The sequence below is a fragment of the Pinus tabuliformis genome, chromosome 2_1 (assembly GCF_031772625.1).
Source record: "Pinus tabuliformis cultivar Carrire ecotype Pingquan chromosome 2_1, CPIR1, whole genome shotgun sequence".
Lineage (NCBI taxonomy): Eukaryota > Viridiplantae > Streptophyta > Pinopsida > Pinales > Pinaceae > Pinus > Pinus tabuliformis.
In genome coordinates, this window is record NC_142299.1 from 453,474,965 (window position 1) to 453,495,469 (window position 20,505).

General features: G+C 38.7%; 1 protein-coding gene across 2 annotated transcripts in view; it reads left to right on the forward strand.

The window, feature by feature from the left end:
* The first annotated feature begins 4,009 nt into the window (after window positions 1-4,009).
* Window positions 4,010-20,505, forward strand: part of LOC149200878 (putative protein S-acyltransferase 7) — a 59,457-nt gene continuing 42,961 nt past the window's right edge. For both annotated transcript variants that reach the window (XM_089402809.1, XM_089402810.1), the window contains exons 1-2: window positions 4,010-4,164; window positions 5,867-6,049. In XM_089402809.1, coding sequence (XP_089258935.1) covers window positions 4,063-4,164; window positions 5,867-6,049 — 285 coding nt within the window. In that variant the 5' untranslated portion in view covers window positions 4,010-4,062. The remainder of the gene's footprint in view (window positions 4,165-5,866; window positions 6,050-20,505) is intronic.

Here is a 20,505-nt window from a genome sequence, read left to right on the forward strand (position 1 = left end):
AAGCCTTTTTATCAATGAGGCCTCTATTTTCTTCATTTTCCATTATTTTCCTTCAATTTCCTTCTCACATGCAACTGTGACCTTTCACCTTCATTTTCTCCTAATTTCCATTGTTTTCATAAATAAATGTGCCAAAATGCCATTTTGCCTTTCCAAAGCCTTAGCCATTGCCTTTGCCAATTTCCTTAGCCATAAACAACCAAATGAACGCCCCCCTAGGATGTCTTGCCCAACATTCAACTTGGAATAATTGGCCCATCAATTGTGGTTATTATTTTTGCCTTTATTAACTTTTATTACATGGAATTTTCACGGGGCTGTTACATGTTCACACTTTTATAAAAACCAAAATTTCATTTTAATAATATTATTTTTTGAAATATTGATGATCAATCATCTAAAACCTTTTTATGGTGAACATTCCAATTAATTATGGAAAATTACAACTTTCCATGTAATTTCAACAAGCACTACATAGTAACTAGTCCTCTCGCTTAGTTTAAATCTAGCTAAATTACACTAAAAACATTGAATTCAAATTAATGTTAAGGTTTACAGTTCCATCAATTTGAGTTTTGCTGATTGGTAAAGACTTTATCTGTAATTAAAGAGCAAGACCCTGATTTCAATGCCTATGCAAACATAGCTTTAAAAAACTATAATATGTTATACTTGCATTTAGATTTGAACTACATTAGTTGTCCAACTTAAGATTGTCTCTCAAATCAAGAATTATATATTTATTTCTTAGAATTGAACTAAAATATTCAATAAAAAAGTTATTTTAATATAATTATTATTTTATAAAAATATATATTTTATTTTTAAAATTTGAATTTATGTTTGAAAAAATAAATAATAAGACTGATTTATTATTTAGTTTATAAAAATGGGTATGTTTTATTTATTAAAATTTGAATTAAGATTTTAAGAAAAAAATGATATATATATATAAAAAATGATATATATATATATATATATATAAATTTGAATTAAAATATTCAATTAATTCATTTTTAATATAATTATTAGTTTATAAAAATATTGTTATGATAAAAATGAGTACATTGTATTAATAAAAATAATGCTGGTCAAATAATGATTTACAATGTATTGTGCAATAAGATGTTGAAATTCTCAAACCAATAATAACAAAGATAAATATTAATAATATTTTTATAAAAAAAATAAATAATTTACAATGTATTGTGCAATAAAATGTTCAAATTCTTAAACAAAAATTAAAAAATAAAAACATAATTTAAATGGTTAAACTTTATTAAATCAAAACAAATTTCATATATTGCATTATATGCTGAGCAACAAAATAATAAAAAATAAAAAATCAACATTAAAAAGAATTCATTTATTAAATTACTCATATCACGAATATTGATATTAAATTTTCGAATACTAAAACTTCTAACTATAAATATTTAAATTATTCATTATAAAACGTTTTAAACATTATATAATTATTTTAGAATTAAATTATTCATTATAAAACGTAGACTTTACAAATCTGCATATCATGACTCGTTAGCATAAGTATATTTTGACTCTTTGAACGTTATAGTTTAACAATTTTTATCCTTTGAAAATGGTTTTAAAAATATTATTTTATTAGTTTAATATTATAATTTAATAATAATTGTTTTTTTTTCAATCAAAACACAAATTAATTAACTTGTCTTGACGATAAACCACACTAGTTGGTTCGAAATGCGTTGACAAGTAGTATTTCATGTGATTTTGCTGAAAAATCTTTCACAAACTTGATATGGATCACAGAAGCCTGAACTCTATAACAAATTAATTACTAAAAATTATTATTTATATATATATATTAAACATCTTATATTGACTGTTTAGTGTAAGTAAGAGTCAAGACCATGGATAAAGTGAAAATTCTCTAAACGTCTATATAAACGTCTTATATTGACGGTGTAGTGTAAGTAAGAGTCAAGACCATTGACTGTAATTGACTATGTTTCAGCTGATCCTCATGTATTTTGATCATGTATTCAGATCTTTATATTCCCTTAATATAATCCACGATGATTTTTCTCTCCGGAAAAAAAGTCAAGACCATTGACATTGTGAAAATTTTCTAGACGTCCTATATTGACCGTCTAGTATAAGTAAGAGTCAAGACTACGGACATAGTGAAAATTCCCTTGATGTCCTATATTGACCACGGATAAAGTGAAAACATCCCATACGTCTTATATTGACCGTGTAGTGTAAGTAAGAGTCAAGACCATTGACATTGTGAAAATTTTCTAGACGTCCTATATTGACCGTCTAGTATAAGTAAGAGTCAAGACTATGGACATAGTGAAAATTCCCTTGATGTCCTATATTGACCACAGATAAAGTGAAAACATCCCATACTTCTTATATTGACCGTCTAGTGTAAGTAAGAGTTAAGGCCACAGGCAGAGTGAAAATTCTTTAGACATCCCATATTGACCGTCTAGTATAAGTAAGAGTCAAGACCACGAACATAGTGAGTGAAAATTCCTTAGACGTCTCATATTGATCGTCTAGTATAAGTAAGAGTCAAGATCACAAACATAGTGAAAATTCCCTTGAGGTCCCATATTGAGCACAGATAGAGTGAAAACATCCCATATTGACCACAACAGAGTGAAAACCCCTTAGGGCCATGGATAGAGTGAAAACGTCCCATATTAATCATGGACAAAGTGAAAACTCCCTAGGGCTGCCTACTCCTTGAGCCTCATAAGTAAAAGCTAATCATATCATTTTTTTGAGTATCGAATCTAGATGATAAGAAAGTTAACAACCCACCTCAACCACTAAATCTACCGTTAATTGACTTAAATTAAAGTGTTGAGAAAAACTAAGCCCGAAATCTCCTATAACAAAATATTTTGTTATCAAAACCTCAAATGATTAAACTAACCTTCAAAATTATAAAATATATAATTAAAATATTTATTCATGTTCTCATTGAACTTTGCACGGTTCTAAGCCTCCATAATCTTAAGAGTGTTTTTTCTAACTTTACACAATCCTAATAATAAAATGTCAATGATATAGATAAATACCCTAATCTCCACACATCTAGGAGGAAAAAAATGAATGATGTGATTAGCATCAAATTACTTGTAATTTTTTGTTTTTGAATTTATTATAAATATCACGAGGGTCATTTTGCAGTGAAAATATCACGAGGGACATTTTGCAGTGAAATTACTCTGTATTTTTATAAAAATTTAATTGGTCTAATTCCATTGGCTGTCAAAAAACGCGGGCAGGAGGCCCTGGGCGCTGTGGCCACCGGCGGAAGCCAGTCACCGCGCGTCCTTACTGGCGACCAGCAGCCGGCGCTCAGAAACCAAACGGTCAACACGTTGAACACGTCACAGCATCCAAACCATTGTTGATCGTACACGTCAGCATCATCTCTCAATCTCCCCGTCAAAAGGTATGCAGAGGAAACAAATTTCAGAGAGATGAGTGTCATCACGTGTCTGGCAGGAACGCGCCTAAGAGAACGAGTCAGCGACGTTTCGGCCATATTAGAGCTGACGTGGCGCCAAGTGGATCTCTGAAACCTGTCATGTGCTCGTTGTCGTAATTTTTGAGTGCAGTTGTACAGACGAAGCAGAAAAAAAGGGAGGGTTTGCAGCTTTTGATGAAGAAGAAGCAACATTGTCGTATTTTGGAATTCTCATTATTGGAAAAATCGTGGTGTGGGCATTTTCGATCCTTGAGCTGCATCTGCTACGCTTTCTGCCCATCTAAATTATTCCTTCATGGGTGATGTTATGTTGCCATTTTCATGCTTCCAGCTGCTTAAAGGAGGTCGCCGGTTCTAGTTTCGGGGCGGCCAATGATTCAGGGGTTTGAGGAAAATATGCAGCGATTTTAGGCACTTTGATTTTCAATCTTTGAACTATTTTTAACGGAGGCCGCCAGTTCAAGTTTTCAGGCGGCCAATGATTTGGGGTTTGACCCCATACAACCAGCGTTTCTTGCAGATCTCTTTGGGAAAGAAATTAATGTGGGGTGAAAGAAAAGGCTTCAGAAGAGATGTATGCAAATCCACCTCCTCAGATTCCGAACATGGGGGGGTCTAATATGGACCAAACTGGCAGCGAGAAGAGAGTATATCAAGCTTGGAAAGGAAGCAATGTAAGTAAAATCTTGCATTTTTGTTTTTGTGTTGCTTATTAGAGGAAACCCTTTCTCTTGATTCTTTTTCTTCAATAGTATGGGCGCAAGCCCTAGGATTTTATGGCGAATGTGTCTGTAATGAAGGTTACTTTGTGTTTTGAATGGATTTTTTTTCCCGGTTGCTCTCTGCCAAATGTGGAGTCTTCTCTCTTCAACCCATAACATTTAATATTTTAGATCCACATTTAATGCCCTCTAAACAGATAAAACCCATTAGAGTACTTAGAACCATTGGGTGTGCTGATATCCAAGTTTATTACATTGCGCAGTATCTGCTACGCTATAGGACATGGCTGCTTTGTTAACTTTTCTGGAAGAGTCCGAAGTTGTCTGGAGTGAAGCCTGTGGTTTTTTGACTTTGATCACGTCATAGCCATCGAGTCAGGTATTGTCGATTAGGTCCTATGATGAACTAGGGGAATTATCGTGTGGCATGAAGCAATTAGACTTGTCGATGTTGAAGTCTGGCATTTAGTTGCTTTACATAATACAGTAGAGGGTTAGGAATAATCCGACGGGTTGTAGTCCATGATGGTTGTGGGAAAATTGTACACTATTTCATTTTATGTAGCTGTAAAATCATTTAGTATCCACACTGACTGCGATGTAGACAACCACTACTTATTTGGATACTTGAAACCACTGTGCTTGTCATGGGGTGTGTCCAGAACCCAGTTTATTGCATTGCATAGTATCTGGCATGCCGCAGGAGAGGACAAATTTGTTGCATTGTTTGGAAGAGTTACAAGGTTTTTTGGAGTGAAGCCTGGGATATCTCTGGCTTTTCACACGCCATAAGCATCAAGGCAGGTACTGTTGAATAACTTATAGTGGATGACGATTCAGGGATCGTCCTATTTAGCATGAGGCATTCCGACTTGCCATTGTTTGAAGTCTGGCATTTAGTCAGTTGATATAACACAGTTGAAGGTCTGCCGTGATCAAATGCATTTTTTGCCAATGCTGGTTGTGGGCAAATTCTACAATCTAAGTTTATGCAGCAGTTAAGAATTATCGAGGCAAAACCTATTGTCTAGTGGTTTTTATAAACCAAATATGCTGGTTTGGTTATTAATTAGTTGATATGGGGAAAAAGTTGTGATTTTTCATTTGACGTAATTAGAGTTCTCTAATTTTTATCTCTGTTGCTGCTACACCTTAGTCCCTTTACAGATGGGATGGTTGGGTGTGACACACTGACAAACACATTTAATTTAATTACAAAAATGTCATTTTACCAGTTGGATGTTTCATCCTAAATGATATCTCAGTTAGTCTTGAACCCATATTGTCAATGTAATTGCCTCCGAAGGGTCCTTGAGGCCAATGCAAGTTGGTTTAAAGACATTGTGAAAAGTTTCTTGAATAGGTCACCATGCCTCACAAATCTTCTAGTCCATGCCAATTCGTTATCTGTGTCAGCTACATAACAAACTTATACGCTACTTCAGTTAAGGAGTTCCTAGTCTGGTGTGTCCTTTTTTTTCTTGCCCTTGAGTTCAGGCTAATTCTTTCTTAAGGTCATCTAGAAGGACAACATAAGCTTGCTAGGCTACTTTCCTATTTTGCATTTGCAAACAAGAATACATTATTTTACCATTATCTGCTTTCTGTTGCAAGTTAACTTCCCACTGATTCTTCGTTCTCTTATCTGATGCAGAAATTTTTCTTTGCTGGGAGGTTTATATTTGGGCCAGATGTGAGGTCACTGGTTTTGACGTTTGTTCTCATCCTCGTTCCAGCAACAATATTCTGTGTATTTGTTGCAAGAAAACTTTTGGACAAGTTTTCCCATCATGCTGGAGTATCCATAATGGTCATTGCAGTGGTCTTCACAATATATGTTTGTGCTCTATCCCTTTTTCATTTTGAGCATATTAAATATTTTTATTTCCCTGGTATAGAGGTTTTGTTGCAATTCTATTTTTTCATAATTTTGGTTGAAAGCAGTTATAATTATTTATAAGAAACATATTTTATAATTATAATCAATCCCTTATTTTTCTTGTATTAAAACCACACTTCTTTGTGCTGGTTAATCATCATTACAAGTGTTTGCATTCTTTATAGTAGAGGCTTCTAAACTTACATTGCCTCTATCAAAATTGGTTGTAATTCACAGATTATGTCAGTCTTTTTAAAAATCTCTCTATCCTCTTTAATGTTGGTGTGTTTTTTGTTTTTTTCTTAAATAATATTTCCATAGAAAAACGACGCTTAATTTTATTCATCAGAGAAGAAAAAAATTACATTTTGCATATGCGTTTCTGCATTCCAGTACAAACAGATTGAGAAATATAGCATTCTCCATCAGCAGAAACCCTGAAGGTGTTGGAAAATCAAGAATCTTGTATATTGTGTTTGACTTTCCTTACTTGATAATTACTTGTGATGATAGTTGGCCTTTTATTACTTCTGTTTTTCTTGTTCATTAAACAATTACCAAAATAATGAAAATTACAAAGAGACAAAGTACACAAGATATAGGCTCCAAACTAGGGCAAAACCCCTCCAAGGGGAAAACCTAGAAAGAAAGCTTTTCTTCTTACATAATCTTCTTACAATGAGACTTCCAAGACCCAAAGACCAAAAGCCCAAAATCCTCCCATGCACCAAGTCAACCCCCTGCGAGATCTTCTCCAAGGTAGCTTCAAGACTTTGACCTTTTGCAGCTTCGCTCTAGAATTTCGGCCTCCTACAACTCACAGCTACACATAAACCCTAGCATCTTCACATGTGTGAAAAGAAAAAGAGATAAACGCAAGAGACTTCGATTTCTTCTTCCTTCCTTCGTCCTTCCAGCTCTTTCTCTTCCTTTGCTATTGCAGATCAAACTTGTGATGCAATGGTGTGTCAAAATGAGTCGAGCTCCTTCTATTTATAGCCTTCTTGAGGGGTCGAATAACCCTCCTTTAAGTCGACTTCACCTTGACTGGGGCCGGCTTGGTCTTGGAGGAATAAATGGCTTTTTCTTGACAAAATAAATATTTTTCTTTGTTACAAAGAGTCCAAATGGAACTATAATTCATGACATAAATTCTTCTTTGCCCTAGAAAGACCTAGAAGCACGAAGAACATGCTTTTGACGTAGACTTCAGCATGAAACCCATGCTTTTGAATATATATATTTTTTTCTTTCTTTATTCAAAATATACAATGTAATGATTACAAAAAGTCATTATGAAGACCAAACCTAGTTACAATTTCCAACACTCCCTCTTAACTAGGGAGGTATTCATAATCCCATCATGAAGTACAAGGAATCTCAAACTTGAAGCATTCTCATAAGAAGAGTTAGATTGATAAGCCATTTGTCAAGCATCTATATCATTATCAACATTGTCATTGAAGGCCTTAACTAGACAAGCGCATCTTTATTTGAGAGCATTATGTTACGAGGCTTTATGTGAGCTGCCACATTACCTCTAAGGCACATACCCCATTCAGATGTTCACCGGGTATGTCCTTTTAGGACTATTCTTATCTTGGATTTCCAAGTCTGAAACCTCAAAGAATATCTCTTCTCTTTGACTACTCTTATATTGGATGCCCTACCTCATCCTCAAAGAGTATTGGTCTATAACTTATATCTTGGATTATACAATCCATAAGAAGTTTCAATCTTAGATGCTTATCTAGTCCCTTAGATTCCATTCTTTCCTTATGGCCTTCACTAAGACTTACGGTTGTTAGTCTTGTTAGAGCATGACACATAAAGATAAGAACTATCCAACATCACTCCCTCTCAATTAGGGAAGAGATGTCCACCAAACCAAGCTTACCTCTCAGGTACTCAAGCTTCTTGTTTGGTAATGCTTTTGTCAGAATATCTTCTGCATGTTCATCTGTAGGTAGATAATGCAGCTCCACTGGGGTGGCATGAGGGGGAGGGGTTCTCATTAATCCCGATGGAATAATTGTGGATTAGTATGCTTGAGGTTTGGGCAGAAGACAAATAATGAAGCAGAAGCCTATGGGTTATTATATGGCCTCACCTTAGCGCAACAATATGGAATCAAGGACATGAACATATTGGGGGAATCTCTCCTAATTATAAAACATATGAACACAACCACGACAACCCAGAACAACAAGTTGAATCAAGTTCTAAAAAGAACCCAATGCTTATGTTATCTCTTTGAGAACCTTCAATTCTTTCACATCTTGAGAAGTCTAAATCATGAGGAGGACTTGCAGGCAAATATAGCTTGCCAAATGAAAGAAAGTTGTAATCAAGTAAATGGAATTGAAGGATACCTCCCCATCCCCTAATCTTGACCATGAGTAGAATGCATCTGGAGGCAAATATGAAGCATAGAAACAATTTGTTTTGGAGTTTGGAGCTTAAGGGTGTAAACTCATTCACTAACCCTTGCTCTGCCCGGGTTTATGTTTGTATATCCCCTTCTGTTTCCCCTAGACTTCCCCTTCATCTCCTCCTCCTCTCCTCTCTTCACATTTCCCCCTCTTCGCTTTGCTGGCATCCACCTCCCCCTCTCACTCATCTCTCCCGCTCCCGTAGGCTTCCTCTTCGTCTCCCCCTCCTCTCCTCCCTTCAACTTTCCCCCCTCCTCGCTCTGCTGGCATCCCCCTTCCCCGCCCTCTCATCTCTCCTCCCCCCCAGCTCCGTATACCCTTGCTTCAATCATCGCATCAGGAATATGAGGTGGCGGCCTCTCGTCCTCAACACTTGGAATAAGCCTTGCAATTTAATCACCTCGTTGCGTGACTGCATTATTTTGTTGTCCTGGACACTTGGTGATGGGATTGGCATAAGTGTGGGAGATCAATTGACTATGCTCTGTAATCAATCCCGTTGCATAACTAGCAAACCAGAGCCATGCGAGAAATCTTTGAGATTGAGCCTCCTTTAATTCTCTGGGTTAAGATTTGATGGCTCGCGCGAGGGACTGTTAATAGGCACCAGACGAATGTTGTTTCAGGCTGCAAGGCATTCATGGATGGTAATTGGGACCCTGGAGGCTGGAGGTATGTTTTCATTCTCATGGTTTATGGATTTCTATAAATTGGTAAACAATGATCAAAATCACTATAGTAAAGAGGTCTCTGTCTAGAAGGCCGAGAGGGGTAGGCTGCATAGCCATAAGCATAGTTGGCGCTGTTTGTGGGCAATTTGGGAAGTTGAATTTTGCCTCAGGGTCGATCTTAGTGTTGGAGAGTCTATGCATGAGATCCTTGATGTTGAAAACAATAATGTTTGCGAGCTTTTGAGAGTAGGGCCTTTGTCAATTGAGCCTCTGTTTAGGTCCCTGTTTCGAATTAGGTCCCTATGGTATTTTTTGGGTAATAATTCCTCGACGGTGGATTCATGGCCTCTGTCTCCTAGAATCTTTCTATTTGGTGTGGAGAATTGTATAGATCTCAAGAGTACTATTGGGAATTCAATTTATGGTAGAATCTGCAGTGCTGTGGAGACTCCTGGGATTGTAATTTGGTCATGTTCTCTCCTTGAGGACTCCTAGGTGTTGTGGAATTTCTGCTTCTCCTCGATGAATTTGGGGTCACAGAGTTTGTCTCTCTGTGGCTATTGGGACTTGGTCTTCCCTTTGAAATTTCTCCCTCAATCAGATATCATGGATGCTTGGGGATATCGTCGACGACGTTCGGGCAGGGTGGCGAGTCGCATGGACCGGAATTGGGAGAAGTGCCCCCTCTGGCTACTGTCTCCCCTCATGTTTGTACCCCCTGCGACCGAGAGAATTTTGAATTAAGGGCAAGTTTGGCTGAACTCCGGAATTGCTTCTAGAAACAATAAGAAGAAGCCTGCGAAATGCTTGAGAGAAGCATAGAGAAGAACCAAAAGATCCATCAACTGGAAGACGAGGTGTTTGCACTGCGCAACCAAATTGAAGAATTGCAGATTCAACTAGCTGAGAAGAATCCGCATTCTAAGGAGGAATCATTAGGGATTGATCTCAACAGGCTGACTGATCCAAATGACTAGTCTTCTCTAGTGTTTTATGCTAAACTATAAATGTATTTTGCTACTTGGTCAGTTTTGTAAGGCATATCTGAATGCTTTTGTAATAGCTCGGTCGAAATTTGTATTTCCCATAGTATTTGGGCTCAACTTGATAGTCTGAAAACAATGCTGCCCAAAGATGGCACTGTTTTTGAAGTGTAATCTCCCGTTGTTTGCCGCGACCGGACGCATATTGATATAATACTACTACCCTTTTCTGTAAAAAAAGAAGAAGATAATGCAACTCGACGACCCCATCTCGTACGAAGCTTATGATGTAATAATACTTATTATTTATATGCTTTGTCCTAGCATGAAACACTGAGTCTTCTGTCAATCTTATGCAACTTCCATTATCACAATGTATGCATATAGGGCCAAGCGGTCCTTCAAACAAATCTGATAATAACTTCCTGAGCCAAACAACTTCCCTATAGACTTCACTTGCAACAACATACTTAGCTTCAACATTACTCAAGGTAATTGTATCCTGCTTTCTGCTCATCCATGAGACCATGGAAAATCCTAAGCTGAAGCATCCACCTATTGTGCTTCTTCCACCTGTCTCACTGCCACCCAATTTGAATCTGTATATCCCATGAGTTGAATCACATTACCATTATATTGAAGGCAGTGATGTACAGTTCCACGCAAATATCTTAAGATGTGTTTGGCTGCTATCCAATGTACATGCTTTGGTTCCATCTGAAACTCACTGAGGACATTTACTGCAAAACAAATGTTAGGTCTAATGTTTACCAGATACGTCAAAGACCCAATCAATTGACTGTAGCAAGTAGGATCTACCAGGCTAGAATCTATACTCAACTTCTTTAGATTGGTAATCATAGGAGTCATCATTGGCTTGCTATCCATCATGCAAAATTTCTGCAGAATCTTGATCACATATTCCACTTGACCGAGATATATTTCTCCTGGTTTTTGCCAAACTTCTAGTCCCAAGTAATAATGCATAATCCCAAGATCCTTCATATCAAACTCGGTTGCTAACTGCTTCTTGCATTCCTGAATTCGATGCTCTACACCTGTAACAAGTAGATCATCCACATATAAGAGTATGATGATTGGTTCACCCTGGACCACCCTGATGTATAGGTTAGGATCTGCAAAACTCTTGGTAAAACCAAGTCTCAATAGGTATGCATCCATTCTTGCATACCAAGCTCTAGGTGCTTGCTTTAAGCCATATAGAGCTTTCTTCAGTCTGTAGACATGAGTCTCCCTTTGATTTATTTCAAATCCTTGAGGCTGCTCAATGTAAACCTCTTCATCAATAGTCCCATTCAAAAAAGTTGTCTTAACATCCATTTGATGGATGTTCCATCCCATAGTAGTAACCAAAGAAACAAGCGATTTAATTGTTATACATCTTGCTGTAGGAGCAAAGGTTTCTTTGTAATCAATACCTTCTTTTTGTGAGAAGCCTCTAGCTACAAACCTTGCTTTGTATTTATCAATGCTCCAATCTGCTACATGCTTGATCTTAAATATCCATCTTGAAGTGACTATCGATTTGTCACTTGGCCTAAGAACGATTTCCCAAATATCATTCTTCATAATTGACTGGTATTCTTCCTGAATCACATTCTTCCACTCTTGATGTTTAACTACATTATCATAGGAGGAAGGTTCAACTTCAATGAGCTTCGTCATATATGTTGCATATCCAGAATACCTTTTTGGTATTTTTCTCTCTCTAAAGGTCCCCTTTGTTGTGTGTCCTTCTGCTTCTTGTAGAGTAGTTCTCAACCAAGTAGGCCTCTTTTGATTTCTAGGAACAATTGCTTGTTGCACAGGCTCACTAGGATACCATCATTGTCTCTCGAGATATCCTCAAAGATAGGTATCTCTTCTTTATCATAATCGACTGGAACATCTTATGATTTCTTGTAAGCCATACTTTCATCAAAGATGACATCCCTACTTACTTCGATTCGATGACTCTATTTAATATAGATTTTGTAAGCTTTTGATGAAGCATTATACCTAACAAAGATGCCCTTTAGACCTGTAGGACCCAACTTCTTCCTTTTGTCCTTTGGTATATGTATATAAACAAGACACCCAAATATTCAAGATGATCCACACTTGGCTTCTTTCCTATAAATGCTTCTTTTAGAGTCATGTTGTTGAAAATCTTGTGAGGACTTGGGTTTGCAAGTAAACATCTGTCACATATGCTTCTCCCCATAGGAATTGAGGGAGATCTCCATCATGTAGCATGGCCCTGACACATTCTTCAATTGTTTTGTTCTTTTTTTCGGTCACACCATTTTGTTCAAGATTGTAAGGAATAATAAACTCCTTCTTAATCCCCGCTTCCTTGCAGAAAACTATGAGTTCTTTGGAGGTATATTCTCCACCATTGTCGGACCTCAAAATCTTAATCTTTCTTTCAGTCAGATTCTCAACTTCCTTTGTGAATTCTTGAAACTTCTCGAACACCTCATCTTTGTTTTTTAGGAGGTATAACCAAGTTTTCCTTGAGAAATCATTAATGAAGGTCACATAATATTGATTCCCACCAAGAGATTTTACTGCCATAGGACCACATACATCAGAGTGTATGAGATCCAAAACTTCCTTAGATCTGGTATCACTTCTTGCAAATGGTTTCTTAACGTTCTTGCCTAGAGAAAAACCCTTACAGGTCCCTTCATGTTCTTCCTTTAATTCAGGGATGCCATCAACCATTTGATTTAGAGATGGAAAAATCTTATAATGAAGGTGTCCATACCTTCTGTGCCTTATTTTGGAAGGGTTCATATTTAACTGAACTAAGGCTTGAGATAGAGTTGTAAAAAGCCTATATAATGCCCCCTCACGAATCCCAATTAACCTAGCATTATTAGTACTAGAGTCCTTGCCCTAGACCGAAACCTTGCCATCAACAAAAACAATTCTATCTCTATCATCCTCTAGATAAGAAATAGAAAGTAAGTTTTTCTTCAAACCTGGAACATATAGAATGTTGTTGAGGTGAATATTTCCACCAGACTCAGGCTCCAACAAAGTAGATCCAATCCCTTTCATTGGATAGCTCTTCTTGTCTCCAAGTTCAATTGAATGAGAGGAGGTTCCTTTTGACAAAGTCTAGAGTTGACTGCATTCTCCTATGTCTGGAAGCACCATTGTCAATAATCCATACATTTTCGTCCTTGAGAGTGCCAGATAAAGCAGAGAGTAGACTCCCATCTATCACTCTTTTTTCTAGCTTGGAGATCAACTTTAGGATGCAACCTTTGATGGATGTAGTGAGATTCCCAAGACAATTGAAACCCTTTTTCATAACCCTTGCCATAATGCCAACTAGGATGTGATCTTTAGTCTCCTTCTTGCACCTTAGCTCTGATACCATGTTGGAAAATCAAGAATCTTGTATATTATGTTTGACTTTCCTTACATCAAGTCCAATAGAGATACATCTTAAACTTCTAGCCAAGAACAAGGTCAACTTGACCAATAATATCACTATGGGCAAACCTGGTCAAATTGCCCTTATGTCAAGTCACAAGGTTGCCCAAAAGTCTCGGCTTACTCTGCTCTGCTAGGGCCAAATACAGCCACTTCTTGAACTTAGAAAATTCGGACTTACTGCCAAATATGCCTAGAAAACAACACACATATGAAGTTAACAAAGAGAGAAGATGCGAGGTCAAACTTGGAGAGAGAAATTTTCTTCTTATCTTATTCGTCCTTTGCTCAGATCAAAATATATCTTGTGTGTGAGGTCGAATAATGCTATGAGGAGGAGGTCAAATGAATTATATACTTACATCTTAGGAGGCCAAATGGGCCACAACGGGGCAGGGCCGAGTTGACTAAGTGGAGGGTCAACTTGACTTTCTTGAGGCCAAAATTCTAAATTCTAAACTTTTTCATTTTAAAACTAACATGAAGAACACACCCAATATATATTATTACATATACATCAATGGCCAAAATATGAATTATGAAGATTGACCATAACTACAAAACTCAACACTTTGCAAAACTACTGAATGGCTCTCTAGCCTCTGTCATGTGGTGGGAGGTGCCACTATTCAAGAACTAGGCGCTTCTAGCAATAACATTGGTAGAAAGGCAAGATGCAAGTGAAAACTCCCTCTTGAACTTGGAAGCAAGCTCACTCAATTGTCTTTGTTATCGTTGCAACTTTTTACAACTTCCCCTTGCCCTTCTTCCTTTGTGGATATGGTAGATATAGCTTTTGATCTTGCTCATATCTCTCTTTTGCCTAGCTTTTGATCTTGCTCATATCTCTCTTTTGCCTGGATTGTTGTTCCTCTCCTTGACTATCACCCTTCTTGATGGAAACTTTACCTTTTGTCTTCTTTGTCTTGCTAACCATGGCCAAGTTTTCATTCGTTGCTCCTCCCCCCTGCTTGTTGGTTCTGGACTCTTTACGAGTCTCCTTTTGGATGTAATCATCCTAAAGTCTCTCTCCACTTGGGAAGATGTTCCTAGGCATAGATAGCCATGATGAAGGGTGTTGAAATTTCTAAGTATTACTCGTTAGAAATTTTATGTGTATTATCTGGTTTATTTCTCCTACTTGTTAATTATGAACAAGTTATTTAAACATATAAATATCGAAATAAACACAATACAGTGTCAACCATCTACAGATCAACAACTGAAAGAAATAACAAACACACAAGTGACACCGTTATTTTTGGATAACTCGTCCCCAGAAAAACCCAACTTGGGAATACCGGTGCAACAATTCTGAGGCTATTTTATTGTGCAGTCTTTCCTTGAGTACAACTGGGTGCCAAACTGGCTCACCCAAGAGAGCAAATAATCCGGTAGTAATACTCTCTATTCGGAAGCAGATATTAAGAAGATCTGCCCCACGAAACCCTCTCTAGCACAACTGAAGCACCGCGTTAGCCCTCTGAGGCACTACGCAGTCTCTACGACCCTCTGTGTCACTCTTGCAGCCCCTGCGTGGATGACGCAGGCCCTCCTGGCCTCTGCGCTGTCTCTCCTAGCCTCTGCGTGGCTCCCTCTGGCTTATCCATTTGCCTCTCTGCCTCTACATTGGTCTTCCGACACTATCTTTGCCTCTCTATCTTGTACTCACTGCCCCTCGCTGCAAACTGATCACTGATTTGACTTTTCTTAGCAAATCCCGCTCTAGAAAATTGAATGACTGATCACTCTGGTGTATCCTCCAACTGACCCTCAAGCCTCCTCTTATACTTTTTTTGTTGGTCCTTCTATGGCCGAGATTACATCTCTAATCAACGATTAAGATTAGATTTGGCTTGATCCATGTCATTTGGAACCTTTTAACCCAATTTTATATTAATACCCATTAATATTTTATTTTTCCTAAGTTTAGACTTAGGAACTCCATTAAAAATATTAATTATTTTAATATCTCCTTAACTGGGTAGAATCTACCCAAACCATTTATGGGTCTTGGAGATTTCATGTGCTTTAGCCACTCCACCAATTTCCATGGCTAGAGCACATCTGATGCCACCCCAAATCAACACTCCCTCTTAGCAAGGACTGTGCTCTAGTAATACTCCACACTGAGCATCACTCTGATTATACGACACTGGTACCTGTGCTGATGCTAGGCCTCCCTGCCCAACATCCTCTGCACTACTGCATCTTGTACTGTTGCCCATGGTCCTGCCATTGCCACAACTGCATCCGTACGACAGCTCCCTCTGCATATGTGCTGCTGCTGGTCCTTTTTCCCAACACTGCATCTATACTGCAACCCCCTCTCATCATGCTGCATCGTGCTACTGCCAACCGCTACTGCACTGCAACTCAGTTACTGAGAAGTAAGTAACTGGTCCACCCAACTACTGACATCCGTGTCAGGATAGAAATACTCCCGATGTTGAAGCTCTCTCTGCTGCTATCAAGTGCTTCCTCTACTGCCTCTGCGCTATTGCAAGAACTCAATGCCTCGCGCACCACTGCAAACCTCCTGTGCTATCCTGCACTATTGCAACCTCCTTTGTGCCTCTCGCATTGCTGCAACCTGCTAGCTCTGTGCTGCCCGAGACTACTACACTGTAGCACTCTCTATTGCTTCATTCGCATCTGTTTCTACCAACATATGCCAGTCCTGCTATTTCTCACTTCAGGGCTCCCATAGCAAGGATCTGATCCAAGAGTTTGGGTACCTCAAGGATCCCGCCCCTCATCGCATATAGTCTTCCTGACTACAGCTCGATGTCTCCCCACCTCTTCTCTAGAGGTACATGAGCACTCATGGCACAATCACCATCCTCCTCTACCTCCTTTTTCGCCTTCACTAGCATTGCCTTGGAGTCAGATGCCTCTCCCTTGTTCTTCTTCCTCGGACACTGGTTCGCATAATGACCCAGTTCCCCACAGTTGAAGCACTTAACCTTGGAGAGGTCCTTTTTCTTCCTCTTCTCCTGCTTCCCTGCAGATGCCAGAGCTGCATCTTCTTCTTCTTTTTGATCCAGAATCCTTTGCTGCTATTTCCTGTCTTGCTTAGCCGTCTAATCTCTTCTTGGCGAAGAGATGCCCACAATTCTTCCTAATTTGGAAGATTCGCCCTGCCTAGAATGCTCTAGACAAATGTCTCCCACTCCTCGGAGACTGCATTTAGGGCAGTCCTCACCATCAGCTCCTGATCCGGCGTGGCCCCTATGGAAGTTAGTTGGTCCCAAATCTTCTTCAATCTCCTGAGGAAGTGATCTATCTACTCCTCCTTTTGCATCTGGTATGACCGCAGTTGATTCTCAAGTTGTAATATCCCTCCCCTTAATAATAAATAATAAATAATAAATAATAAATAATAATAAATAATAAATAATAAAAATAATGAATAATAATAAATAAATCACTTAATAATAAATAATAAAAATAATAAATCGTAAATGTTAAATAATAAATGATATTAAAAATATATACAAAGAAAATAAATAAAAATAATAAAAATAAAAATAGTAATAACCATATTAAAATTCTAAATAAGAATAAATAGAAATAAAACAAGAAAACTATCAAAAAGAAGGAAATAAAACAAGAAAGCTAAAAATCAAAAGAAAAGTAAAGAAATAAAACAAGAAAGATAAAAATCAAAAGAAAGTTGCATGTAGACACATGGAGTGTGTGCATGTGGTTCCCCTTCCAATGTTGTTCTATTTAATAGATGGTGAGGAAGATGAGAGGCATTCCTAAATTCCATCATTTTGAGATTCTATCTTTCATTCTCTTGGGAGAATGGTGTTCTAAGACTTAGGAGTCACTGGCAATAGTACGTTGATTGAGGGCTTGGGGGTGGCCAGTTGTAGCAAATCTTTGCGCAATTGAGCCTATGGTTAGGTGGAGAGTCGTCCCCAAAACCTTGTTGCGGTAAGCCTACTTATACCATAGGTAAGCACAAGTAAGCACTATTCATAGTTTGAATTTAGTTAATTAATTACATGTTTATTTGGTTAGGTAAGTGCCACTGTGATTTAAATTTAATGTTAATAAGTTAATTACATATTTATTTTGGGCTGTTACACAAATAACATCTTCCTCTGCATGGAAGTATGTTGGTACAATGTCTTTAAGGTGTCCCACATTTCCTTCGCTGTTTCCTTCTCGGCAATATGTTAGACCACATGATCCTTGACCTCATCAAGGATGATGCATTTTGCCTTGGCCATTGCCTCTTCATACTTTTCATTGTTAGCCGGGTCAACTGGGATAGCCACATTTCCCAAGGCGAAGGCCTTAATGCGATGTCTATCTAGAATGGACAGGATCTTGGCCTTCTAGACCACAAAGTCGGATGCCTTGTCTAGCCTGTCTTGATCCCTCAGTCCATTCAGGGCCATCTCTCTGCTCTTTCTGTCGACTCCTCCGAGTCTCTACTTCCCTCTGGAAGTTCTCTCTTTGACTCCCTCTGAGTCGCTACTTCCCGTCTAGAAGTTCTTTGCTAGACTCCTTCTGAGTCCCAATTTCCCTCCTGGAAATCTGCTTGCCAACCGTCGAGTCGCATCTCTTCGATCTCCTATGAACCCGCAACTCTGATCCAGATTCCTTGGCTAGAAATCCACCTCGATAGCGACTCCCTCTACCTTGGTTTTGCCCGTTAGGTACTGTTCTGTCTCGGTAGCAATAACACCCCACCAGCTTTACTCCTCGCAAACTACCCACAACTTCCTAAGCCCCAGCAACTGAAGGACTAAGCCTCTAAGCTCTACGCAATCCTGACACTGGCTGAAATGCTCCCCAAGCCAATTGCGTCTACCCTCCTCATCTTTGCGTGGCTCTTCGTGAGCCTTTTCTACCCTCCTCAGCCTCTGCGCTAACCTCTCTCTAGCCTGAACTAATGACGCATGCCTTTGCGTCAACCCTTATTCGCCGCTTTTTGCTAGGAACAACATCTGTCACTCGGGACAACTGTTTCTGCTGCAAATGCTTTGCTTTAGCTGGTGCCTTCTAAAATAGTGCGAAACACGCATATGGATTTCCAAATTGAATAATTAATTGATGAGCAAAATGAAGCTCAAATAATGATACAGAGATATTTATAGTAATAGAAACATCAAGTTTTTTTTCGGAATTTACAGTAATAGAAACATCCAATTTCATCTAAGAAACTGCTAAAAAGATAGAAATAGCAACAACTAATCAGAATGAGCATTAAACACTAGATAACATTATTCTAATACCCTCCCTTAATGCTCAATCTATTTACAACACCAATAGACCCTCTGAATTTTAAAAACTTATCAGGACCAAGAGGCTTGGTGAAGATCTCTGCACGCTGCTCCATTGTGGAAACATATCGCAATTGAACAGATCCGTCTTCAACAAGCTGGCAAATGTAGTGGCAATGGGTTTCCACATGCTTTGTTCGTTCATGAAAGACTGGATTCTTAGCAAGTTTGAGCACTCCATGATTATCACAAAACAAGGGAGTAGGACCTGTCTGGGAAACATGCATATCCGCAAGCATACGTCGAAGCCAAACTGCCTCACAGGATGCCTTAACTGCTCCCTAATACTCTGCTTCTGTTGAGGAGAGAGCCACTGCCTGCTGCTTCTTACTAGTCCAAGTGACAGCACCAGATCCTAGACTAAACACATATCCAGCTATAGATTTACGGTCATCAACCGAACCGGCCCAGTCAGAATCTGTGTAACCACTTAGTATAGGATCGGAACTTCGAGTGTATAGGAGTCCATAATCAGGAGTGCCATGCACATATCGTAGCACTCGCTTTGCTGCTATCCAATGATCAGCCTTAGGAGCTGACATGAAGCGGGAAATGTAGCTCACTGCAAAACTGATGTCAGGTCTAGTGGCAGTAAGGTAGATGAGGCTGCCCACTAATTTCCTGAATAAAGTTTCATCCACAAGGGGGGAAGATGACTGAGCTGAAAGTTTGAGCCCTGGTTCCATAGGAGTCGTGGCAGGCTTGCAATCCTAAATTCTGAACCTGTCCACAAGATTTTTGGCATACTTGGACTGAGAGAGAAAGATGTTGTTCTCAGTCTGCCAGACTTCAACCCCCAGACAGTAATGAAGAAGTCCCAAGTCTGTCATATCAAAGGTGCTGCATAAGTCTTGTTTGATCCCATGGATCAAATGTACAGAGCTGCCAGTAATGATAAGGTCATCCACATAAACAACCACAAACAAAATATCATCACCAGTATGCTTGATATACAGGTTTGCATCAGATGGGCTCCGCTGAAAGCCATGATCTGTCAAATACTGATAAATTCTCATGTACCAAGCCCGAGGAGCTTGTTTCAATCCATAGAGTGCTTTAGCTAATATACACACTCTCTGTTCTTGACCGACAACCTTGAATCCTGGAGGTTGCGTCATGTAGACTTCTTCCTGTAAGTCACCATTTAGGAAAGCACTCTTTACGTCCATCTGATGAACTTTCCAATTGAACTGAGCGGCTAGGGCAAGGACAAGCCATATGGTACTCATCTTGGCTGTAGGAGAAAAAGTCTCCTCATAGTCGATGCCTTCCTTCTGTGAGAACCCTTGAGCCACAAGACGAGCTTTATACTTGTCTAGGGTTCCGTCAGCTTTGTATTTCACTTTATACACCCATTTGCAGCTGATGGGCTTTTTTTCTATAGGAAGATCAGAAAGGGTCCACGTGTGATTCTTCTGAAGACTCTGGAATTCAGCTTCCATAGCGTGTTCTTACTCAAATGTACCCTTAGCCTCTGAATAGGTTTGAGGCTCAAAAATACTGTGTAGGTTAGCCATAAGAGCAAAATTTACTGTAGATTGCTGTTTGCTCTTATGTCTAGAAGTTCTACCTTCAAGGAGC